We start from the raw sequence: 27,858 nt of genomic DNA, 5'->3' as shown, positions 1-27,858 counted from the left end.
GTCGTAACAGCATTATCCTTTCAGAAAATGGAATCCAATTTATTACTGATTTATTGATTTCTTCATCTACTATTACAGCTACACCATGTCGATGTTTGTTCTCATCATTCCCAGAGTAATACATTGTCATATTATCTTGTTGACACTTTCCAGATCCTGGCCATCTTGTCTCGCAAATTCCCAAAATCCGGATGCCCAGCCTCTTCATTTCTCTTGTGGCATTTCTTAATTTGCCAGCTTCATACAGAGTTCTGACATTCCAAGTTACAATTTTAAAAGTGGACACCATTTTGAGCCCGGAGATTCTTCGCACTCTGTCCCATTTAAGGGACGCCGGGAACTTGGGGCCAATTGTAAGGGTTTGCTCGCCATGGTGGTTGTTCTGGAGATAAGGTAGAGCAGTAGTTTCTCCGTTTGCTTTCTGCTCTGCAGTATTGCAGACGTACAAAATACAATCATATTGCCATCTGCAAATCTCTGATCACAAGCTTTTCCGTCATCATTTGGCTTCAATCTTGTGTCAGTACTGACAATGCTGCTTCCCAATGTCAGGGGCAGTGACCCCGGCAGGTGCTTATTTAATGGCGGCACTACTCACCATGTCACCAAGTTGTTATTGGGCTTTGTGAGGGTTTAAGTGAAACAGAGTTGCCACTTCTGCTCCCCCACACCCTGATAGCTCAGTCGCTGTTGGTCCACGGCTGCTTATTCGCCAGATTGCTCTGCTTATATCGCAGCTAGCCTCCATATCTGAAGGCTGTTCCCCGATCCGCCACCTGGGGACGCACCCGGTAGTAGTCAGCTCTGCTCCGGGAGTGTAGTATGCCATTAAAAAATAACTTTGTAAAATGTTTTAAATCGGTAACTAAATTATTTCATCCTAGTGAATAATTTAAAATAGTTAGCCATAAAAATGTATAGATAGAAAAATTTTTGAAATCTGTAACATTTATTTTTAAGATGTATATAGGCGCACTAATCGAATTCGGGTATAGAAAAAAAAATATCGCATAAATCGAAAACGCACTAATCGGGGCGTTTTAATCGAGGGATTGCTGTATTAAAAGTACACTTCCATTTATGTCTATAACATCTTTATAATAAAAACTAGGGGGCTACTCCCCCCGGCTCCCAACACCCCTTGTTCCGAACTGGTAGACCAGTTCTCCTTGAATTCTGATGACTCGACACTCAGGGTAGCCTCAGTGTAGTGTCTTCAAAAGGGGGAAAATTACTTTGTAGCGTATCCCCCCTGGCGCCCAACCCCTCCGAGTTCCGGACTTGTAGGCCAGTTCTCCTTGAATTCTGATGACTCGAAAAAGGTGGATTACCCCCCTCCCCCCATGGAGCTCAATCCTTGAGTTCCGGACTGGTAGGCAGGTTCTCCTTGAATTCTGATGAATCGAATTTTGAAGACTCGAAAGGGGGGGTCCACCCCCCTGGAGCCTACGGCGCTTAACCCCCCCCCCTTGAGTTCCGGATTGGTAGGCCGGTTCTCCTTGAATTCTGAAGACTCGACACTCAGGGTAGCCCTGAGTTTCAAAACGTTTCATACTTATCATTTTATGTCTATAGGGTAGATATAATATAATGCATTAACTCATTATTATTAATTGTATGTGGTTTCCCCCCGTCCCTTGGAGATGGGGAGGTATTGATCCCTCCTAATGAGGGGATTATATATATATATATATATATATATATATATATCTGTAAAAAACGATGTCCGACGAAGAGAAAAAAAAATTCAGAAAAACTATCACCGTTCGCTGTCAAGCGTTTAAGATATTATTATATGTGAATAGTGTTGTACATATCAGTCAAGCCATGTGCGCAGGCCTTTACAGGCGATCATGACTGAGTAAGGCGCGCTCAAATGTCGGACATTTTTGGTGTCCCGCTAGCTTTTCTGAGAAAAGCGGGCACGGGTCTAATTATCGGGACTTATTCAGAATTAATCCATTTTAGGCTATTCTTCAAACAACAGTGTACAAATTTTCATGTGGGTATACTGAAAAGTTCATTAAAATAAATATGAGAGAGATTTCTATCCAAAGAAATAATATCAAGTTAGGGAGGAAAATCAGGTATTGCTGAAACAAAAACGTGCAGTACAATAACGGACATTAAAACCTACAATCTTATTAATCAGTCTCTCTACTAACCCCATAATTGCAACACAATTTACTAAATCAACATATTCTGCTTTAGTAACGGAAAAACCTACTCTACAATGCAGGTAGTGACCCGCCTATTTTATAAAACGCGCGGACGGTGGTGGTGGTGCATCAATATATATTAGCAGCATAGACTGCATCAAGTGTTCGATTTCTGGAAGCGTTAACGGAGTTTCGTATGCAAACGTAATCAATCACGGGCTGTCAAAGTTTTGTTTTTTATCGTCTGCTGATAACAGGATGACAAAAGAGACAAATGGGAGCACCCAGAAGGTCGGAAGAAGGAGCTAGAAGATACAAGACGATAGGGTTGGTGGGAAATGTAGTTGTGCAAAGTTCGCAGAAGGGCTGGCAAGTTGGGAGGAGTTGATTGTTCAGATAGAATGCATGACAACCATCTTTAAATCTGAACTCTTGCTGCACTGCTATAAAAGTAATTTGAATTTTACATACTAATCTACTGAATTTTCGAAGGCGATGGAATGACAAATCTTTGTCTTTAATAAAGGTAATATAAAGAAAAAATATTTCATTTAATTTCAGATATTAAACTCAAATATTGAACTAGTTAAAAAGTTCAATATTTCCTAAATGAAATATGATAGCAGTGAAGGTTTTGCCTATATGACTACATCAACGATGGGATCACTAACTTTGGAAAGCCAAGTGAGAAAATTTGATATTGCATTTCATTTGTAGTTCCTGGCTTCTGAGTAAACAATGTAAACGTTCTCGAGATCAGCAGTGTTATTTGCAATTTTAATTGGACAAATACTGGAAGCAGCACAGATGAAGTCTCTAAGACCTCTCCTGGGACTCACTAGATTAGATAAAAAGAAAAAAACAGAAATAAGAGAACGATTAGATACAAAAAACATCATACAAGAAATAGAAGAATATCACCAAAATTGGCTATACCACATAGAAAGGATGAATAACAATAAGATTCCCAAACTACCATATAAATATAAACCTACAGGAAAAAGAAACCGCAGACGTCCAAGACTAAGATGGAAAGATCAACTTCATCGGCAGAGCAGGAATAGGACATAAAAGTCCTATACCTGAATTGCTCAAACGACAAATTGTCCGCTAAAAAATAGTGATTCAGAAATGACTACTCGTGTATGTATCTATGACACTCTGCTTAAGTTGCAAGATATAAACCTCCCAAAAGCTAACTGCAGTAAATATGAATACAAATCACAAGCAATAATCATTTCTTGTAATGAGCTACATAATGAGATCAAGCTGACCAGATTAGCCAAATGGTACTAATGTACTACAGGTTTACAACCTTTTGCGGTTGGAATACACATTAATAAAAAATAAATAAATAAATAAAAAATCCTTTATAAATTTGTAATATTGTGATGAAGCAAATTATTCTCTCTTGATACCTACTTCAAGAAAAAAGCAAAAGCTTGCCAACTAATAAAAAGTGATGTTGTTATGAAATAATTCAATATCTGAAGAAATCAGTTCATACAATTTTAGCTATTCAAAGTACTGCTGATGAGTACTTTATACTTGCCCACTAATTTATAAAACGCATCTTTATGTACCAGATATAAACTTAATGGAAATATTGCTGAACTCTGGCATGCAAGTGTTAAATAAGGTACCAAATAAGGTAACATTATAGCTCAGCATTTCTCAACGTTATTTGGATCATGCCCCACCTCAACGTCTTAAAGATCTTGATGTCCCTCCTATAGCATAATAGTCAGCGAAGTTCTGAAAAAGTATAATATAAATATGTACATGTACATTTTCTAATTGCCCCCAAAAATATTCAAATTGCCCCACGTTGAGAAACACTGGTATAGCTCTTATGGAAACGCATCTCATTCGAGATGGAAAGATTAATATATGACTGCATGGTATTTCCTCTTAAAACTGCAAGAAAGCATCACAATAGAAATCATCTGGTCACATCGTCGATTGTAAAACAACTGGAAACAGTGCCTCCGTAGGGCAATTAGAAGAACGACAGTTACTTTGCGTTCGATTGGAAAAGGCCTGAGTGCGATTCTCGTCATGACGAGAGGAATCTTTATATGGATTTTTTTTTTTTTCAATTGAATGTGCATTAGCTGATCTCATACGGAGGTAGCAGGGTTTTTTCTCCCAGAAACTTGGGTTTTTCAAACGCCATGAGTACACACACAATTTACAGACAAAAAAATACTAATGATGGTGGTGGGCAGTAGATGGCATTGGTGTAGATGATGATAGTATCAGTGGTTCTGTGTAGTTGGTGTATTAAATAGTGGAGACGGAAAGATGTAGGGTAGATTGCCCTTCCTCGATGAGTCTTTGGACCCCTTGGAGTCATGTAACAATAATAATAATGATCATACTTTATGTATGATCATTATTACTCAGATTTTTTTCAGAGACTCAATAAAGCTCATAGTTTAAGGAACAAACAACATGCCACAGAAACAGGTTTAAATTTGGTACAATATCTTTTCTATGGGCAAGACAGGCATCCTACACAAGCTCCCACTTAAATAACCAAATGTATATATCATGAATGATATCTGTTCAACAGATGTCTTCATCAGAGAAGACAGATACACACACACACATTAAACTAATGCATGTGTATCTGTGAGCTTAACATGATCGTGATCAACTTGGCTGCAGAAGCCAAGATGATCACAAACATACATTTGCATATCACAGTTACATGCGAGTAGTTATGGCCTTACACACAGGTGATTCAGGTAAACCATGTGGATATTCCTTATCTTTTTTTTTTCAAGTAATTATCATCTCTTAGGACAAATGATGAAACTGACAGCAATGTGCAACATGTTTTCATTTCCTGGTTAAAGACACCAAACGCAAATTTCTTTTATGCCAACAGATATATTAAATGTTGTTTTGTTTGGACATAATTTGAATATGGGTGGATGCCAGTTGAATGTTGGCAAATTCTGTATAAATGTTTGCGCTTTGGCCAAAGGAGATAGAATGCAGTTAGCATACTAGTGAGACTGCACTTGGATGTGAAGACTATGAGATGTGGACGTAGACGGTTGGTTTGGAGATACACTAAAAAAGCTGTGAGCATCACTCTGTAAACTACTGCCATAATGAGAAAAGCAAATCTGATAGGATATTATAACAGCATTTCTATGAGAGTAAATACTACAGCCCTTTGTGTGGATATCTAATGATTCAAAGGTGAGTTATTAAAATTGTATCATGATTGTGGAATGTTATTTGCAGAGTTTGGAAAATAGGACATGAAATGCTGATGTGCCTGTGACAAACTGAGGAGACTATTGCAAATATTAGGTGGCAGAAATAGCCCCCCCCCCTCAAAGATGTCTAACGATATTGTCAACATGAAATGTAGATGATTTTGAATGGATTTCATTAGGATTTGAATTGAGGCAAAAGTAACTAAGGCTATGAAGCATGGGATATTATGTCTATTAATTGTGTTCTTCAACTGGTTTGTCTGTTGTGTGGGTGAAAAACCTTGCCACTTCCTGATGAGACCAACTAAATTACTTTCTGCTGAAAAGCTGTTATAAAGGTACTCCATATCCTAAAAAGAACCAGATGCAACTCTCTACAAAAATGGAAGACAAATATTTTAACTCTGCTTTGGTAGCAGTATCTTTTACTTGACAAGTGAGTAGTGTATGCATGCCAAAGCTGAATGAGTTCAAGATAAAGTGTGTTAGTTATTATTTTAATCTTCAAAGTGGACCAACTTATGCAATGAGTCTTGCAAAAGATACATCCTGCATGTGTTCAATGCATTTGGAAGAGCAGTACACAACTTATTAAATTGCTAAATTGCACAAACATGATAGATATGTTGTCAACACTTGTGTGAAGTTTGTAGTGAACATACTTCAAGCAAAGCTAAAGGTCAGTGAGTTAAATACATTGAAGTACTAATTTTGCTTACTTCAGGTAAATGGACAATGTTTTGCTGACCAGGCCACTATCATTCCTCTAGTGCTTAGACTGTAAGAATACAAGCAGTGCTGTTCTTTGTAGAAAAATTTTGGCTTGGTTACAAAGTAAATTACACTTAATAAAAAAATTATAGTTTTTATTCTTTATCCAGGTGTGAGATTAGAATTCCATCATGTAGAGTAAACTTCCTTTCAGATGTGTGTATATTCTCATGCATTATATGAAGAGTTACATGTTTTGATGTTAACTAAGGCCTCATCAGTGAGATCTAGACCTTAGGGATATGGAGCTAAATGAATAGTAAAAGTCATCTTTTCATATACAAGTAAGAAAATGTATCACCATATTAAAATACTCTGGATGAGAGAACAGAATTGTAAAAAAAAACATTATTTTTCTTGATTACAAAGTAAGATATACCTAACAAGAATTTTTTTTCCTTTTTTTTTGTTACTCTTCACATGCCCATGCTTGGGCAAAAGATTAAAACAAAAATATAGTTTCTTCATAATATAATTTAATGAAGGCATATCTTATAATTTAAGAAGTTTCATATAACATATCAGTGATATCATAGTTGTGGGATTATCCTTAAATGCCACACACACTTTTTATTTTATTATTTTTTTTTGGAATCTGTGACAACTGTCTTCCTATCCTTTCCTTCCACTACACAAAGTTTCAAACTTTTCCATTCTTCATGTCATGCAACAAGTTAACCACCTAACCAGCCATTATGAATCAAATATGTATTCTCATATGCTTCGTATCCATCATATATTTCAATGTAATATCAATGGTATTACAATTTTAATATGCACTTCGCATCCATGATAACCTTGATGTCTATAGATGTCTTGGCCGGTAGCGTGATTAAACAAGTACAAACAAAAAAAGCATAAGCTTTTGCTTTCAAAATTGCTAGATAAACGATAAAAGATGATACACAAGTGATTTTTGGTTCCAAAGGATAAGTTCATTTTTGAAAGTATTTAGCAATAATTAACTCATTCTTTCTGCATTATATTTATGCTTGTTTGTTTATTAGTAAGTGCTATGTGCTTAATTGTGTGATTTTTAAAGTTCTTATTTCACCGAATGCTATACTATATGTCATCATGCCGTTACATAAAACAATGGTGGGTGAATTCAATGTGTGTGATTTTATTCGATACAGTGAGTGTGAAATGCATGCACTTTGTAGAACAATAGATTTATGGAAGGAGAACAAAATTGGTGAGCAAGTTTATCACAAGTGTTTTGAGAGTGAATGTCAGAAGTAAGAGGAGAGTAAGAAGAGCAACAGCAGTGAATTGAAAGACGAAATGCATGAAAATGCAATTTTAGATGGCAAGGTTGATGTTGCATGCAGTAAGGGTGAATACAAGGATGAGATGCTGGAAAATGAAGAGAATGACCAGATGGTAATGGAAAAGATAGCATAGCCACTTATGTGGCGTTTTCCACAGAAAAATATGTGGAATCGAGTGAATGAGAAATGCCTGGCATATGGTATGACACAGAAGTGAAAGATGTGGGAGAGAAAGCAGACTATAAAAGAGAAAGCCTGAGAGAATAAGGATCAAAGTTTGTATGGTTATTCATTGATAAGAGGAGTGCTTGAGGAGAGCAAAAAGAAATATTTTTTTTCCTGGTGCCAAAATTAAAGATGGTAATACTGTAATGCAGAGAGTGAAAGTTAAAGGTGTTTATTTTGGCTGGTACAAATAATTTAGCAGGTGACAAGTGTGGTATGAGAGAAGATATGAAAGAGTTAGTACATGCAAGAAAGAGTGAGAGAGTAAAACTTGTGAGTCTGTTGCTATGGTATGATAGAGGCGAGCTGAGGCAGAGAATATGATCACTGCATGGACCATACAGGAGGAATGGTGTGGATATGTAGATTGAGTTTCATGGAAGGAAGAATTTATACAAGGTTGGCTTGCATCAGAATGAATGTGGGGTCAGAAGTCTTGAGAAAGTATTGTTTAATGAGAATTAAGAAATGCGGGATCAGGGAAACCAGAATGTTTGTGGGAGTGTGGGTTAAGACAACCTAGAGGTTAGTAAGTGGGAGAGTGATCACATGATACTGAATGTAGCCCCCAGATTCTTAACTTTAATTGGTAAGCAACACACAGCATAAAGGAGGTTGTGGGATTATGTATATCAATTCCATAAGTATTCAAAACAAGGACAAGGAGTTTTTTGCATTGGTTAAATTTGGTCAAAAGCTATAGGCTTTTAGTGAGACTTGGTTAAGTAAGGATGATATATTCATAGGAAAGAATGCAAAGGATATAGTATCATCAGAGAGGACAGAAGGAACAGGATGGAGGCAGGGATTTTTGCTAATGATAGCAGAAGAACTGAATCTAGAAAGAGTAAAAGTAACGGGAAATCAGGGAGGCAGAGGGCAGTTCATTTGAGGCTATCTGGTGTGAGATAGAAGCCACAGGATGAAATAAATAATTGGCTGCTGCTATAATTTTGGGTATATGAGGGAGAATGTATATGGCATGCATTAGCAAACTAGCATGATCAGTGAAGATCGAGAAGTAATTATTATCGGGAATTTTAACTATGGGTACACAGATTGGAGGGAGGAATAGTCACAGGAAGAGAAGGAAATAGAATTTATATAGCTACTGAGAGATATCTGAGACAGTATGTATTGGAGAGGACATAAGGTTCAAAGGTGCTGAATCTGGTCTTAGCATAGAGAACTTAACAGTACCAATCTAGCTATGCTGCCTCTGCTCAGGGAAAATGATTATGTAGTCTTGAACTGGGAGGTTGTCAAGAACTGTTAAGAAAATTTCATCTCTGTGGCAGATGAATATCAGAACAATTAAACCCACTGTTTAATTATTTCTCTTTGTGCTTTATTCTTTCCATTAAATTTTAGTAGTATGAGTACAAAGCAGGTGATTATGACAAGCTGAGGAGTCAGCTTTTAGTAGTTCCATGGCATAAGAATTTGAAGAGAAATGTTGGTGGTGCATGGGAGGTGGTCAAGGGGTGTTTAAACACACAAACCTTGTTTACTTACACATGGAAAAAAGGATTAAAGAAGAATATAATTTCCTGGCCAGTATAATTCACAACTTCCAAGGGTAAACCATTCAAGTCACATACATTGCACTACGAGAGAAATATCTAGCTTTCAATCCTTTCTTGACTGCATTCATTCTCGACTTCCATGGATGCCCTTTCTTCCTCTCCCCACAATCTCCATAAAATGAAATATTCCGTCTACTGGTATAATGTATGAAGCTTTCTGAAGTTGTAAGTCTCAAATGTATCATTCCATCTTTCTCCACTATGTCTACAGTCCACAAGTTTTCAATCTGTCTTCATAATCTGTATTCCACAATTTCAATATCATCTTTGAAAACTTTCTTTTCAAAAGTCTGTAGGTCTCTATTGTATCACCCCTCTTTCTCCTATCTGCTACGTCTACAGTCTAAGTTCTCAATCTCTTCTCATAATCTATATTTAACAGTCCTGATATCAGCATTAACTCTCTCTTTCATCCTCTCCACTGTATCTGCATCACCTTGGAAACCAGATCTAGGCATAATAGTCAAGATGAAGTTGCATCCAAGTCTTGTAAAGAGGCTAAATGACTTTTATCATGGGAATGATTCCACTAGTTTTGAATTGCAAATTAAAACTGTTTCTGAAGACACTGTGCAGAGAAAAATATCGGATTTGAAACTTTGGATTCAATGTGCACAAATGCATTAACTCATATTCAAATGACTTACATGGTGAAACTGTTTTGGGGATGGATCAACAACGTTTATATGAAGAGGAAGATAAATTACATGAAACTGTAACTGAAGAGCCAAAGAATTTGCATTAAATGAACTTTTGACTTTTATCAGAAGAATAGATGACGCTTCTGATTTTCTTATGGATGACAATCCTAACTTTGAATAACATTGAATGAAGCATTAAAGTTTGGCAGCATTGCAAAATATTACTTGTTGTTACAAAGATATGCATGCAGAGAATGTAGAAAAACTTGTGCAAACCACATTGTTTAAATGCAATTTTTTCAAATAAAAACTTGTATTCAGTTATCAACAATAAAAATCATTTCTAATTTTATATTAATCCATTTTAATTTTTTGTGTGCATTAATTAGTATTTCTGCACAGAAAAATTGTGAGCTTACAGTAAACAAATAATACATGATTTTTTTTTTCACCAATACTGTAATTGTCTGTTTGGAATGCATTACGTTATAACACACAATAATGTGTTAAACACCGTGGTTTTTCATAGCATGAAACTTTATCAGCACCTGTCAACTGCGCCATGCACTGTATTACTATACTGTAGTGTATCCCTTTCCCCTTATCTAACTCAACCGTGACATTATTATACAATGAGAGCAAATTATTGAAACATGACCTTCCATTAGTAAACTCATGCTGGTTCATTGCAAATTAGATTCTGTTATCAATGTTGGAGACTTGTCATCACATTTATTCATTAGTTCATTCTCTGAATTAATATAACCATTTTAAAAGTTATGATTTAACAAGCTAAGATTATGATCTTGGTATTTTTATCATATTTAATAAGCAACTTTTTCTTCCTGACTGCAGAATGTTTTATTTTGTTATAAATGGAAAAGTGGACATTGATAGAAAGAACTAAATATTCGAGTGCATGTGATGTCAGGAAAAAACATTTTCAAGAAAGCTAACATGTCAGAAAGGAGGATCAATACTGCTTATAACTAAGTTATAGATTTAAGATGTGAAGCAGGTAAAATTTTTTTATATAAGATGAAGTATGGCCAGTAAGGAAGGGGAATTAAATATTTAGCTACCCATCTGGTTAGTTTAAAGAAGGGAAAAGCAGTAGCATCTACAACAGAATGGAGAGGGTTACTGGGTTTATGTATTTTGGATAAACCATATATTTGGGGGGGGGGGGGACTAAAAGTGGGTTTAGTTAATTCGGGGAGCCAAGAGTTAAAATTTTTTTTGTCATTTTAATGTTGTTTTTTTTTTTTCTGGATACATTAGTAAAGGGTATAATCTAAGTGCTTGTAAAGTAATGCAGACTATTAGCAATGCATTTATATTATTACATAAGCAAAGTGGATATTAGATCCAGCATTATTTCAAAGCCAAATGTAGAAACTATGAAAGTTTTGGTTCTCTTCGGAGATCAGGCAGAAACCTTAAGAGAGCAAAAACTCTCATTCAGTACCCAGGAACTTGAAATGTATTTTTTGTAAGAAAACTCTTGGTTGGTGCATAAAAGTAATTATTAAAATGAACAGTCAAAAGACTTCATTTTGACGATGCAAAATTACATAAGCATGGTCATTCTCTATTAAAACTCTACTAAAAATATCGGATTTGAAACTTTGGATTCAATGTGCACAAATGCATTAACTCATATTCAAATGACTTACATGGTGAAACTCTTTTGGGGATGGATCAACAACGTTTATATGAAGAGGAAGATAAATTACATGAAACTGTAACTGAAGAGCCAAAGAATTTGCATTAAATGAACTTTTGACTTTTATCAGAAGAATAGATGACGCTTCTGATTTTCTTATGGATGACAATCCTAACTTTGAATAACATTGAATGAAGCATTAAAGTTTGGCAGCATTGCAGTTATTCAAGTCTAGCTAAATGTGCCTTGGATACCTTGTACAGAATAAAAATAAATAAATAAACCTACTATACTTCACCACTGGGAAATAAAATCTTGAAAGGCATTTACTGAAATTGGCAGCAGATTTAAAAATACAGTCATGTTTTAATAAATATCACTGTACAAAACTTCCCATAGACCTCCTGCCCAACAGCCAAGGCTGTCTACTAAACACAGCCTTTAGAGCAAGGATAAAACCTTGTTTTCTGAAGGTGAATTTTGAGCAGCAATGCATCTTCCTATTGCATTCCAAATGTGTTCTATGGGGTTGAGATCTGGGGAGCATGCTAGCCACTAGATTTGATGAATACCCTCAGTCTCCAGAGGTATCTACACTGCTTGTGTACGATGTGGCGTGGCACTGTCATCCATAAAAATGAATTCTTCATCTACAGCACCACAGAATTGAACATGATGCTGAAGAACTTTGTTGCAGTATCAGTCACCAGTCATAGTCCCTTTTTCAAGCACTTGTAGCTTGGTGAGTCAATTAAGCATAATGCCTCCACATGCCATGACCCCAACAGTGCCATATCTGTCCCTTTCAAGAACATTCTTGTGATGGTAAGCGATACCACACCAGATCAAGAGTCGTCTAGAATCAGAGGAAAGACTAAAATGACTCTCATCTGTAAAGAGTACAGCCCATTGGTATCTTGTACAATTTTTATGGATACAACACTGCTGACATGAGCTATGATGAGCTGTGGATAAAGGAATGCAGACTACAGGCCTTGTGCCATATAGGTCTACTTGTTGCAGACGACTTCTCATGGTTTGTTGAGGTCTCCACGTACCTGTGCTTGAATGAAGCCAACTTGCAAGCTGACCTGCCACTGTGCATCGATTACTGTATTGCTGTTATAACCAAAAATCAGTCTTCATGCTCTGTGGTAGAGCAATGGAGACCTCTTAGCAAACATCTGGAACACATGTCATTAGTCTGAAATGCTGCCCAGAGCCTGGATATAATGCTGAGATTCCAAACTCTCTGGCAATATCAGTAATTCCAAGGCCTCCTTTAAGCTTTCCAATAATTCTTCCCAACGTGAAATCATCTAGATGATAAATTAAAGATGCCAAGAAATTATATTCTTGGTTTCATCCTTTATCCAAGTGTAAGCAAACAAAACAGCAACTTTCATCATCTAGATCAGGGCTGTCCAACCTAAGGTAATCTGAGGGGCACATTAAAAAAAAAAAGATTTATCTAAGGGCCACATCCAATGCGTATCTAGTAATTTGGTGAGCAGCAGCGACACAACCTCGATAGCTGAACAAACAAACAACACTAATTGCACGCTCACGTTCCCCGTGAGCTCCCAGAGTATGCACGTTGGAACAAAACAGTATAAGAACTTCTTTGACACACCTAATATTTGAAAAACACGTGGGTATATAGTGATGTAAAAATGCCAAATAAAATTATCATAATCAAGATTATCAATTAGTGATAGAATTAAAATATCTAATACATATTTGATATAAATTGTTATTTTATTTTTTTGCTTGTAAAAATCAAAACCCACAGGCAGGACACATAAAATTGCACTGTGGGCCACATGTGGCCTGCCTGCCATGTTTTAGACAGCCCTGATCTAGATGATGGCTTTTTAAGACATTACAAGATATACAAGTTTGCAACTTTATTTCTTTACAAAAAGAGCTTCCTTCAAACGCAATTTGCTTAGTGCAGCTTTTGCCTTTTATCTTGTTGAGTGCTACCATGTGACCTCTTTGAATGCTATTCAAAAATTTGAATGTCTACCAGCTTTCTACTAGAAATCATCAGTTATGCAAACTGGCACAAGCTGATTCGTCTTAATTTGTAGCTGTAATCTTCAGAAATAGTGTTTGTCCTTAGGTTTTGGACACAAGTATAGTTAGCCATTACTTGTCCATCATTTTTGATCATTTCATGAACCATAACAAGAAATGCTGAAGTAGAAGCATTAGAAGATTGTCTCTCTACTGCTACCACTCTCCTTTTTAAGCTTGAATTTTGTGTACTGCTCCTTAAAAGTCTCAGATATATATTAGAGAAACATCCTCCCTAATAATTGATACTAATACTGAACCTTGTTTTTATGGATAGCCTTGAATATTAAGCATAACTGTGCTTAATTTTATGATGGTAAGTTATACATCTGAAACAGAAATGCAGCATATTTCCATCCCACCTGGGTTAATCTATAATGTTTTAACTAGCTCTGATAATTGTGTGAAAATGTTAATCTTTGACAATCTTTGGCTGAGCTTTTGGGCATTTCAAAATTTTCTTCTTTTTTAACAATTAATCAGTTATAAAATTTACATTCTGATTTACCTTCCAAATCAATAAATATATTAAAATCTTGAGTATATCAACACTTTTAGCATAGTGTTAGGGTGGATTATACTAATAATTTTATTACTTGATAGAATATTCATAACAGGGAACACATGAACATACACACTGAATTATTTGTATAAAAATGCATTTTTTAATTTAATAGTGATTTACAAAAATATACAGTTATCCATCAAATAACCATTAAGGATTATACCAATCAAGAAACAGAAGAGAGAATGACAACACCACAAGAAAAAAGAGAATCCACAACCTAAATCCTGCATTCTTCTTCATGGCCTAGAGAAAGGGAAAAAAAGTAAGCACTGTAAATAAACATCACAGCAAAGAAGAAGAAAAAAAGTACACTATTGTTATTAGCAATGAAACAGTTCTGATGAATAGCCTATAAATACACAATCATAACAAATACACTTACATCACGAATGTTTATTATGACTGTACTATCGGTAGGCATACACAAATAGTAGCTGCCTATTTTCTGGTATTAGTGATGTGATAATACATACATGCTTTGTTATAGCAAACAATTTCATTTTATAACCAGCATTTTTCTTATACAAAGGCATTAGATCTTTATTTGTGGAACCATAAACACTGAACTTCTAGAGGTATCTAAACATTCTGGACAATGCAATGCTTCTTACTTTGTGGCATTTCTTTCTACAGAACAGACCATTGTCTCTTTCAGCAAGATAATGGCTGCTGTAACTGCATGGCTTGTGGATATGAATGTCAACCACACTTGACTGGCCACCACAGAGCCCTGATCTCAAATCCTATCGAACATCTGTGGGATGAACTAATATCAGGTGAGGTCAAGGGACATCCATCCCACAATAGTCCAGGATCTGATTACTTGCCTACAGGAAGAATGGTCCAAAATTCCTATTGATCGCTATCGTATTTCAAAGCAGTGCATGTGCTCTGAAAGTAATCATTTCACATTTTTGACAGAAAGGATTAATATGAAGGGAGCAATCCAACTGTCTTAGATATTTATTATTCCTGTTCATCCTGCACCACCACCACATCTCAAGATATTTTCCAGTATACATTCAAGAGAAGAATTCAATGCCTGATTGTATATGAGGTGAAAGTATCTTGAGATTTCATCACATGACTATTTACTTATGATGAAATTTTTTTCAAGCATAAAAATCCTTCATAATGAATTCAATAAAATGAACAGAAAAATAAATTCAGTATTAGCAAGGACGCCACTAGAGGGCTACATGGTGTGTAGTGTTTGTAGAGAGCTCCTGAACATACAAGTATTATTTTAAGTAATAATTGGTAAATTTGCTTGAATCTTACGTAGTATTATTTACTTTTCGTACCTTAGTATGTCTGTGTGATTTTTGTGTGTTTTCTGAGTTATTTCAATTAGTAATTTGATAGATACGATTATTAGTGGCACATGGCGCTGATAAAAAGGAATAAAGTGACGTCCAGGTCGCCATCTTTGTGCAAAAATTTTAATATAAAGGATTTTATTCAGTGTATCGTTTGTGAAATGTATGCTTTGAGGAGAGCAGTTGGAGTCTGGTTAGACAATGATAGTGGAGTGAATGTGTGCAGAAAGTGTAAGGAATGTGAGGATTTAAAGTTTTAAAGTGTGTTTCAGGTCGTAAGAGTGATATCGTTGTTGAAAGTGAGAATGTAGAAAATAGTGATATTTGCGAGGTATGCATAGTGATATTTGCGAGGTAGTACCAGATAGCTGTGAGAGTAGCGTTGAAAGTGAGATTGAAGATAAGAATACAGAACAAATGAATGAATTAATGGATAATAAAAATGATGAGACAGATGCAATGAGTGAGATCACATGGTTATGCAGAGTGATACATAGGGCAAATCGGCAGCTGGAGCATTGACAAAAATGTTTACCGAGCATACCAACTAATAAACGGCAAAAGTATGATAAGAAAAAATAAGAGTATGATAGTGAGTGTAAACAAAATGAAAGAGTGAATTGTATGGAGATTCTTTAGTCAGAGGTGTGATAGATGAGAGTTTGACAAAATCGTACCAGCCTGGTGCGAACGTTAAGGATGTAAGCGATTCAATTAGAATGCAAAAGCAGAGGGTGAAAAAATTGATAGTAATAGCAGGAATGAATGATTTGAAAGGAGACAAAATGACTATGAGAGAGGATTTGAAGGAATTACTTGAGGTAGCAAAAGAGAAGAGTGAGAGAGTTAGTATGGTGAGTCTATTGCTGCGGTATGACAGTGAATAGTATAGGAGGAGGGCCAAAATTGCTAATGACTTTATGCGCGGATTATGCAGGAGGAGTGGTGTGGAATTTGTGGATATGTGGAGTGAGTTCGATGGGCGAAAGGATTTATATAAGATGGATGGTTTACATTTGAATGGATTTGGTGTATGGAGACTTGGAAAGGTGTTGTTGAACGAAGTGGATGTGCAAAATCAGGGAAAGCAGAGTTACTAGGTGGGGGGGGGGGGGGGAAATATGCAGACTTTAGGGAGACAGCAGAGTGTATGAATGTGTGTAATATGCCCGAGCGAGTATGAAGGACAACAAATCAGAATGGGATAGTTAGTATAAGGTATCAAAATAGGGATGGAACAAATGGGCTTCTGCAATTCATGTATACTAATGCCAGAAGTATTAGGAACAAGACCCTAATAGTGTGGCATGGAACAAGACCCTGTGGTCTGGAAGTGCCTTGGTTGGCACTTCCAGGCCACAGGTTATTGGCATTAGTGAAACATGACTGACAGAATATGATATAGCTAGTGGGATTGAATGTGAGGGGTAGTATGGTGTGTTCAGGAGTGACAGGGAGAATAAAATGGGAGAAGGAGTGTTATTAATGATACCTGATGAGCTGCAGCCAAGGAGAATAGAAGTGGAACTGCAGGATAGCGAAAAGAGCACATTTGAGGCTATTTGGTGTGAGATTGAGACCAGCAGAACAAAATATACAATTGGGTGCTGCTATAGACCAGGTGATGGAATAGATGGTGGAGATAGTATGCATTAGCAAATAGAAGAAATGAGTGGAAGGAGGGTAATTATTATGGGAGATTGCCAGCAAAGGTTGGTCGATTGGTAGAGCCTCTGCTACTAATGACTTGCAAAACGTTAAGCAAGTCTGAGCACGGTTAGTAGTTGGAAGGGGCTCAATCGTTCGATGTTGTTGGCACACTCTCCCTCAATGAGTCCTTGGACTCCCTGGAGGTGTCATATAATAATAATAATAATAATTTCAACTATGGTAACATTGATTGGAAGGAGAGGACACATGTGAGAAAGGAATTGGATTTTATGCAGTTATTAAGGGATAACTATCTGCAACAGCATGTAATGAAAAATACTAGGGTCAGAGAGTGATTGACCTAGTAATAGCATCTGAGAATTTGGCTGTAATGAATATGACCACGTTGCCACCAATTGGTGAGAGTGATCATAGGGTCTTGACTTGGGAGGTGGCTAAAGGTGTGGAATTTACAATTAAGACAGGGTACATGTGGAATTATCGGGGTGGTAAGTATGACAAGCTTAGGAGTTTGATTGGTTCAGTGGCATGGCATGTAAAACTGCAAGGGCTGGATGTTGACAGTGCATGGGAGGTGGTTAAGAAGTGCTTGCAGGAGGCAATGGCTGACTGTATACCTAGAGTCCAAATAATAAATCAACTAGGGGTTAAATGGATGAATAACACCATTAAGCTTGAGCTGCAAAAAAAGAAACAACTGTGGAGGGAATTTAAGGAGAAAGATGACCGGCAGACACATGAATGGTATAAAGTGCAGGCCAGAAGGGTAATGAGTGTGGTAAGAAAAGCAAAAGCGAATTGTGAAAGAACATTAGCCACGCAGGCTAAAGAGAATCCCAAACAGCTTTTTCGATATGTTGCAAGTAAAAGAAAAAATGTATATGGCAGAATGATATTAAAGACTGCCGATGGTAGGGAGGTAACCGAATCAGTTGATATAGTGGAATTACTGAGCAAGCACTTTGCAAGAGTATATCATCCCGTGGTGACATTGCAGGAATAAATGAACCAATAGCTTATACGGGAATTGTGGTGAACGAAGTGGAGGTGAATAGTCTATTACAAAACCTCAATGTCAATATATCTGTGGGATTGGATGGTATACCAGCTTGTGTCGTACGTAAAGTGGCTAAAGAATTGTCAGTGCCCATGACCATTTTGTTTAATTTGAGTCTTGGGTCTGGGTTAGTCCCAAGGGGGTGGAAAGAGGGGAAAATAGTTCCACTGCATAAAGGAGGTTCCAAGACTGCTGTTGTAAATTACTGACTGATCAGCATAATCAAAAGGAAAATACAGGATTGGACAGATGAAAATAGGATACTGTATGGGGGACAGCATGGTTTTGCGAAGAGCAGATCACACCTCAGTAACTTGCTCATGTTTTATAACACAGTGACGGCTGAACTGGATAAGGTTAATGGGTTTGCAGTGATTCTATTGGATCTTGCTAAGGCCTTTGACAGGATACCACATGGAATTCTAATCCGTAAACTGCAGCATATGGGGATGGATATAGGGTTGGTGAGGAGGGTGGTTGATGGAGAGATATCATAGAGTGGTTTATTCAGGAGTAGAGTCCAAAAGACGGCCTGTGACTAGTGGTGTGCTGCAGGGTTCTGTTCTTGGACCATTTCTGTTCAATCTGTTCATTAACGATATAGGAAAGGATCTGAGAGGAAGTGTTCATTTGTTTGTTGATGATGATGATGAAAAGTTGGGTAGGGCAATAGTGAGTGCACGGGATGGATGTCAAAATTTTGCAGGATGATTTGGATAGTTTGGAGGACTGGACTAAGGAGAATGGATATCAATTTAATGCATTTTGGGGTGAAAAAATTTGCAGCAGTATATCACATTGGTAGAATCTTACTCCAGGAGATTGATGAGGCCAGGGATTTGGGAGTGTTGGTGGATAGGGAGTTAAAGTTTGGGGGGGGGCACATCGCAAAAGTGGCTACTAAATTAGCTCATCAAATCACTTGGTTGCTGAAAAATACTTTAACAAACAGAGACAAAGAGGTTATTGTTCCTCTGTATCGAGCCTTGATCAGACCCCATCTAGACTATCATGCATAGATATGGGTGCCAGGGTTTCTTCTTAATGGGGTGGAGAGGATCCAGAGACGAGTGACCAAGATGATAGCAGGTCTATGGAATGAACCTTATGAGAACAAGTTGAAGATTTGTGGGTTGCAGAAATTGGTTGATAGGCAGAAAAGGGGTGATATGATTGAGACATTCAAATTACTGAAGGGTTTCTATAAGATTAATTCAGAAGATATTTTTGACAATAGGACTGGTGGTGGGCAGACTAGGGGCCATACATGGAAGCTGGGCAAGACTGGTTAGCAAGGGTGTTAGAGCTAGGTTTTTTACTTGGAGAGTGGTGAATGAGCTGCCAGAGTCTGTTGTGGGTGCTATGACTGTGAATGAGTTCAAGACGAGGTATGATAGATACTGTATGAATGTCGAATAGTTGTTCTTGACACGATGTTAGGGCCTCCATCGATGAGTCTATCGACTCCTTGGAGTTGCCCGTAATAATAATAATAATTAGTACTACCTAGATAAGGCAGAATAAAAAATCAGTCCTTAGGATCTCTATCATCACATTGCAGAGATTATTTGAGTGATTAAAAAAAATCTTAATTATGCATTTATGATATAATTCACAACTGGATGGAAGGAAAAACCATATACATAATAGCATGTTTTAAAAGAATATGTTTTGTTAGCAACAGATATTCAACCTTTGAGCAGTAAAACAGGGGTGGAAATCATACATCACAATGACTCCAAAACATTAGCAATGCATATACTGTGTAAATATATATATTTAAATGCTGTAAATTTTATCAGCTTTTGTTTTTGCAGCGAAATGCTGTAATGTCTTAGCAATAACTTTTTTTTTTTTTTTGGTGTGTGTGTGTGTGTTTTATATGCCATTGAAGGTGAGATGTATTTTCAATTAACTGCTCAATTGGTGTTAAAGAGATTAAATGAGATAGATATTTTATTCCATATACAATATGGATTTTCCCCCTCTAATGTGAACAGTACACAGATAATTCATAATACTTTTTACAACAGAATTAACCAGTTGCAGGTAACAACTATGAATTCTCTCTTTGTTAAGCAGTATGGTTTGAAATGATATTTATCAGCTCCTTTTTACAGTCTGATACACCATTTTATTCCTTCAATAAGAATGAAAAAGAAATTAGATTACAGTTACATAGTAAGAAAGTAATATAACTTCATGTTGTACCCAGCGGTTCATAAACTTTCAAAAAAATTCAAAGATAAAAATGCAATATGCTTTCTTTCAACTCTGCCTAAGCTGGTCCCAAGCTCAGTTGAAAAAAGAGGAGGGGGATGGAGATACACCTCAATAAAAATTCTAGGCTCAGCTGGCAGTATCTAGCAATGGGTTCCTACCTAGGGTTATAGATGAAGATAATCAATGGTTCTAGAAGCAAAAGAGAGTGTAAACCTCAATGGTAATGGAAGCAAAAGAGTTATCTTCTGTAGCATCTGTTCTCCAGGTTTAGGGCAGCTAGAAGGGTAACGGATCCTCATGTTAGAGGTGGCCTGAAATTATTAACTACCTGGCAGATAGGTATAAAATGCATCTCCCAAGCTGTCTTGTCAACAAAGGAGATTAGACCAAAACCCTAATGATGAAATGAAAAGGCCATGAATCCTAAGGCCAGAAGGGACACTTCCCAGAAAAGACGCATTCCAGATAAATGAAGGAAATGCCTTAAACCTGAAAAGGAAGACCTTGTTAGGTGATAAAGCTGGAAAAATAACAGAAAAGGTCAAACCAAAAAGATCAACTGTAAAACAAAGTAAGAAACCCAAACAGAGAAATGTACAAATAGGAACATTAATTGTAGAACCTTAAGAACAGAAAAAGATCTGGTCAATCTCAAAAAATAGCTAAAGAGAATAAAATGGGATATAATAGATTAAGTAAGGTAAAAAGGAAGAATGAGGAATTTATACAACTTAAAAGCAGTCACTACTTTTGCTATTATGGGACAAATACAAAAATAGGAATAGGATTTATCATTAAAAAATCCTTAAAAGAAAATACAGAAGAAATAAATTATGTATTGAACAGAATTTCTGAACTCACACTGGAAATCAACAATAGGTACAAGCTAAAAATAGTACAAATGTATGCTCCAATCAAACAAATAATAAAAAAAATAACAAAAATATAAAAATTCTAAGTCTGATGATTGGAAACAAACACTTAGTGAAAGAAAAGAATGGTAAAGTAACAAGAAATCCAAAAGGAATTATCAAAAGACTGGAAGAAATTTACATAGAACTTTTTATCTGATTCATCTTTATGATGAATAAGATAAAACTACACAGAATAATGGAAATAATTTCGATAGTGAAAATAATTTTTAACTACCAATAACCTATAAAGAAGTACATGAAGCTATATATTAAATGAAAAATGGAAAAGCTCCAGGAGAAAATGAAACCTAAATTGAGTTAATCAAGATTGCTGGTGAATAATTAATAAAATATCTAATAAACCTTATCAACTTATGTATTCATAAACGGAAAATACCTGCACTTGGGAATAATGCAATATTAACATTAATTTATAAAGAGAGAAGCCAAAAATTACAGACCAATTAGCTTATCATCAGTTCTGTATAAAAAACTTTGGCAATAATAGAAACTCTAGAAAATCAGTCTATACCACACGAATATGTAGAACTGTTAAAAGAAATATAAAAAAATGGAACAGCAACTATAAGACAACAAATAGAAAGTAACAAGATCCCTATACAAAAGGGGATAAGACAAAGAGATTTCTATATCCCTAAAATTTTTACAGCAGCACTTCAGGAGATGATTCAAAAAATTAACTGGAGTTCCAAAGGCATGACAATAAAAAGTGAAAAATTAACCAATTTAAGATATGCAGATGATATTGTATTCATTTCAAAATCAGTACAAAACCTGAAGGAAATAATAAATATATACTGAATATTGAAAGCAAGAAGATGGGTCTTAAAATAGAGAAAAAATAAAAGTATGTTCAATAAGTACTTACGAGCAAAAACAATAAACCTCGATGATGAGTCAATAGAAATAGTCTCCTCCTACACGTATCTGGGGCAACTTTTTGACATTGAAAATGGATTACAGAGCAAAATTAAAAGAAGAATACAGTTACCCTGGTATTCATTTGGGAAACTGAACTACATCTTCAAAAATAACTTACCCATCTTCCTGAAAAGTAAAGTATTCTACCAATGCGTATTACCAGTGCTCACCTATTGCTCAGAAACCTGAGCACTGATACTAGTGATGGAAAGAAGAATCTAGGAATAACACTAATGGATAAAATGAGGAAGGAATGGATTAGATCACAGACAAAAGTTCTGGATGAAATAAAAATTGTTAAAGGATCCAAATGGAGATGGGCAGGACATCTGACTCAGGAATGGACAATAGATGGACCAGAAGACAAGGACATCCAAAAACAAGATGGGCAGATGAAATAAAAAAACTGACTGGAAAGAAATGAATGGCTGAAGCAGAAGACTGGGAAAATTGGAAAATCATGGGAGAGGCCTTCATTCAACAGTGGATTGAAAATGGCTGAGAGAAAAGAAGAAGATGCTTTCTTTCAAAGGAAGTGAATACTTACACACTCACTACTAAAACTTAGATATGAACTCTCAAGCCAGGTGTATAAGTATCTGCTAAATTTCAACTCAAATGGCAAAATATCAAGTAAAAAGCCATTTTTTTTATGATGAGCAACTTTTACATTAGGCATCTTGACTCGGTTATTGTCATCCTGTATGCATTAACAGATCACTTTTTAAGGTGATTTGTTAGTGCATGTTACCCAAGAATTAATATTACCCAAATGTTTAGAAGTTTCAGACAGCCATATTTATTTAGATTTTTTTTTTAAAGACTGTTGCTGATTTTGAAGTAACACAGTAGCTTCTCCAATGCGATTCTGTGCAAGGCATGGTCATTTAGATCTAATTGGCAGGTCTAAATTGTAGCAACAGATATATTTATTGTGTTTTTTAAGATAGATGCTGGCATGTTCTAGTCTGACTGTAACAGGGCAGGCTGCAAGATCAAGCAACCTTGTATAAACCTGGAATTGAGAGGAGGTAGGAAGCTGATCTTCAGGAGAGCTGGTAAGAGTAGCTAGCTTTAAACAGGATTTGAAAAAAGTAGAGATTATATTCCTTTAAAGCTATAATATTTTATTATAGCTGTTTAACAGAACTTAACCATCCTAAAAAGATGTTGGAATAGCAGAATTATACAATGTTTATACAAAGTTTCCACTTCTTTAGAGATGCACTGAGTTGAACTAGTGGCTTATGTGAAGCCTCTGCAAATGAGCAAACTACAGGACAGGATTCTGTCTAAAAATTTAAAAGAAGTTCCAAAATGTCTGTTTTGAAATTTGATACTCAGAGTTGGGTAATTTTTGATACATTACCTCATTCATAATAATAGTAAGATATACCAGCTGATGTGCATGCTGAACTGTCATCAGGAGCATAAATAAACACAAAGTTAGAAGGTTGTATAGTTTGAAAAATCAAAAATCATACTAATATGCAATAAATACAAGGTTGGAAAACTTTAGTTTCTTTGCAGATGGTCTTGCAAAGAAGCCAAGGAATACTATTTTCCTAGTTTAGCAGTGTATAGGTTTCAACTTCTCATGAATACAGTTTCCAGAAAAACAACTCGTTAGGCACTAAAATGTTCAGTAGAAAAAAAAAAAGAATTTTTAATCATCTGACAGCAAAAACAAATGGTTTGTATTTCTCTAAATTTGATACATTACCTCTCTAAGCTCTTGATTTCCATCTTTAATGTTCTCTGTAGTCCCCACCACTATTTCTGATATTCTACTCATATCATGTTCCTGAAAGTAATGTATTACTGTAGTAAGTTAAAGTTTTTGATAGGTTTAATATATATACACAAGGAACATAAAAGGATGTGCAATAGTAATTTATACAGCTGACTCACTATAACAAACAGGTCAGGACCACACAAATAGTTTTTAATAGTAACAAGTTTGCTATGAGTGAATTTGTTATGGTTATGTTTTTTTTTTATTATTTTATGTGATGAAAGGTTGTAAAACCTATAGCATATTATCATGGGTGAACTAAGGATTTTTTACTTATTTTTCATAAAATCTGGAAATTCTGCTTCAGAGACTAAAAACAAAAGTCACTTTAGGCCTTTAAGCAAGGACAGTGGTTTCCACATCAAGCAAAGAAATTCTTCTCACACCTAAAGATAATCACAAACACATATCCATAGTGGGATTTGACCTGTTAGATGGGGAGTGGATACATTAACCACTCAGCCAACCACAGACCTGTAATGCCACAATGAGGGTCAACAGTATATATACAGGGTGGTCCATAAGTCATGAAAGGATTTAAAATGTGAATAACTTTTTTGATAATTAATTTTTTCATTTTATTTTTTAATTGAAGGAACATTTGGGAAATTAATCATGGAAAAGTTCACAACCCAAAACAAAAAAACATGCAATTTTATTTTGAAAATCAACATGCTTATTATTAATTGACTAATAATTTGATATTATTAATTGGCCATCATGTTCTCCAGATCTAATGGCTCCCAACTTCTTCCTATGGTTACCTGAAGGAAAAGGTGTATTTGAACAGTCCCCAGACAATCCAACAGCTGAAGGAGACATTATGTGCAGAAATTAGGACTATGGCCAGAAAAATTAACAGCTGTCATGCAACATGCCACAGAAACAGCCTATGTTTGTGAAGATGAAAATGGAAGGCATTTATGTGATGTAGTTTTTCATAACTAATAAAAAAAAAATCTCCAGGTTCTGTATTTTATTATTACATCAAAAAAAAGAATAAAAATAATTAATATATACAAATGTAATTAAATATTAAATATGACTTATGGGATATCCTTTATAAAGTCATTTGGCCCTTTGCAAAAATTGTCAAGGACCAAAGTTTAGTACAAAAACTGGGATGCTGTTGCTGCTAAAAAAAAAAAAGTCCTTCAAGGAAAAGGTTAAAATCATATATCCATGTCATGAAAAATTTTGTGCTGGCTCACTAGCCAGGCTCTCACTCACCAGATGTTAGCCTTGTGTGTACTCTATTCATGATATATCATATCACAGACACACATTTATTCCTGGATCTGGTTAATAAAAACTTTTGTTTTTGTTATGGCATTATAATCCTATATAATTAGCAGTTTGGAAGCAAATATGTTTACTTATGTATTAATATGTTTATCAGCCAGCCTGCAAAAAATAAAACATTCATGTATTTTATCATTATTATTTTTTTTTTTAATTAATAATACTAATTTTTGATGTGCTTGTGCTTCTAACACTTGCATGATTTTTATAAAAAATACAAGCAATTTCTTTTCTGTCATTTGAAAGCAAATGTTGAAAATATTCATAAAAACAAAACCCTAACTTAGAACTGGATGAGTGTATTTCTGGATTTTCTCCAAAATGTTGTCGGATGGATATGGCCAGTGATGTCACACGACAGCTTAGAAAACAATCAAAAAATATTTAGGTTAGAATCAATATAATAAAATATTTTGGGAAAAGAAAAACCACTTTTTCGACTTTCCAAGTTTTAATGCCCAGAAAGAAATAAGTAAGAAATAAGCTAATTACTGCTGACCACCGTGTGTGTGTGTGTGTGTGTATCTTAGGTTGCTGAATCGAGATTAACTGATTACGTTGCCGTATGACTGAGTATCTCTGAAGATAAAATGATGCATGCATTTAGGTTAGAATCAATATAATGAAATATTTTGGGAAAAGAAATAGCACTTTTTCAACTTTCCAAGTTTTAATACTCAGAAAGAAATAAGTAAGAAATAAGCTAATTACTGATGACCACTGTGTGTATCTTAGGTTGCTGAATCGAGATTAACTGATTATCTTGCCGTATGACTGAGTATCTTTGAAGATAAAATGATGCATGCATACTCTATCCAGTCACTGATCATATTCCATTGCAACAAAATCAGTGATAATTAACAAAACAACTATTTCTAAAGATCAACAGACACGATATATAAGATAAATGTATAAAAAAACTATTTATGGCATAAAACAGAATTGGCATTACATAATAAAACTATGATTAAACTGAAATGCCTCTTCTGATTTTTTGGCTATTCCTTTGACCAGGCTGCTTAATATGAGTCTCAGAACAGGGAAGATTCTGCAGGAACGGAAAGAATTATTATTATTATTATTATGTAACACCTCCAGGGAGTCCAAGGATTCATCGAGCAGGTGCACCTACTCTATAACTATCTGTCTTCACCAACCGCAACTACTCATCTACACCAATGCCATCTACCGCTGACCACCACCGGTATTTTCACAGACAATCACAAATATCCATGCCCACGGCAAGATTCAAACCCGCAGCCTTTTGGCTGGAGAGCAGATACACTAACCATTTGGCTAACCAGGCCAGCATGTATGGCAATTCCATTGCACAAGAGCAGTGCAAAGACTGACATATCCAGCTATGGACCAATTAGTATCTCAGGAGTGGTAGTGAAGATTTTGGAAAAATTGGTTAGGGCTCGCATTCAGAAATGGGTTGACAGTGAATCTTTACTTTGCAAGGAGGAACATGGGTTTACTAACGGAAGGTCATATTTTAGCAACTTGCTCACATTTTATAACAATGTTACAACTGAACTAGACAAGGGGGAATGGATACACCATGATACTTTTGATTTTGCTAAGGCTTTTGACAGAATAGTGTATGGCAGACTGTTGCATAAACTGGAGAATATGGATTTGGATTATAGAATATTAGTGTGGATAAGAGGATGGCTGACTGAAAAATATCAAAAAAGTGGCATACAGGAGATGTGACTGCAAGATTTAAGGTAACCAGCAGTGTACCACAGGGATCAGTGCTTGGTCCACTGTCATTCAATCTATACAACATTAATGATATTGGGAAGGATTTGACAAATGACATACAGCTATTTGCTGATAATGCAAAGATAGGTAGGGTAATCAGGAATGCTGCTGATATGCAGTACTTCCAGAATGATTTCAATAGGCTGGAACTGTGGGCATGGGAAAATTGATGTCAGTTCAATGTCAGTAAATGTTGATTAATTTTGATGGTATATATTAGAACACAGACTGATAAGTAAATAATTATTTATTGACTTATTGCTGATATTTCACTGGTGTTACAGAAACAACAATATAGTCCGGAAGATGTAGTCCAAGCATGCCAAGAATAAATAAGGTGCTAGTACATCGCCTTGCAGGACTCTTTGTATCTGTTCTACTGAATTTCATATACAAAAGAAAAATATGTACACAATTTTTAAAAAAAGAATCAAGTTCAGCAGCTTTCAGAGGTTGACTGAAATTTACAAATATTAAGAAAAATTAAAAAAGTTTAAATGACAACCAAACCTAGGAGATTCGATAGCAGATTGAAAAAAACATTGACTAATTCAACCAAAGATAAGCATTTTTCTATACATGCAATTATATGCATGTATAGAAAAATCAGAAGTGTGTGGTGGACTCAAGAAGTTAAAGAGACAGTCAGAAGATATGTTCTTCTTT

The 27,858-nt window shown here is 35.7% G+C and overlaps 1 protein-coding gene across 1 annotated transcript in view; it reads right to left on the bottom strand.

The window, feature by feature from the left end:
* Positions 1-14,281: 14,281 nt before the first annotated feature.
* The window catches only part of LOC150110554 (syntaxin-18-like), a 57,823-nt gene continuing 44,246 nt past the window's right edge, over positions 14,282-27,858 (bottom strand). Inside the window, exons 5-6 of the mRNA XM_090401399.1 lie at positions 24,049-24,129; positions 14,282-14,442 (exon numbers count right to left, since the gene is read on the bottom strand). Of these exons, the coding sequence (XP_090257525.1) occupies positions 14,347-14,442; positions 24,049-24,129 (177 nt within the window). The 3' untranslated portion in view covers positions 14,282-14,346. The remainder of the gene's footprint in view (positions 14,443-24,048; positions 24,130-27,858) is intronic.

This window comes from Typopeltis vanoorti, chromosome 1 (assembly GCF_054136105.1).
Source record: "Typopeltis vanoorti isolate ZY-2024b chromosome 1, IOZ_Tvanoo_1.0, whole genome shotgun sequence".
Classification (NCBI taxonomy): domain Eukaryota; kingdom Metazoa; phylum Arthropoda; class Arachnida; order Uropygi; family Thelyphonidae; genus Typopeltis; species Typopeltis vanoorti.
The sequence above is the reverse complement of the archived record's forward strand: the minus strand, read 5'-3'. Positions and strand labels throughout refer to the sequence as shown.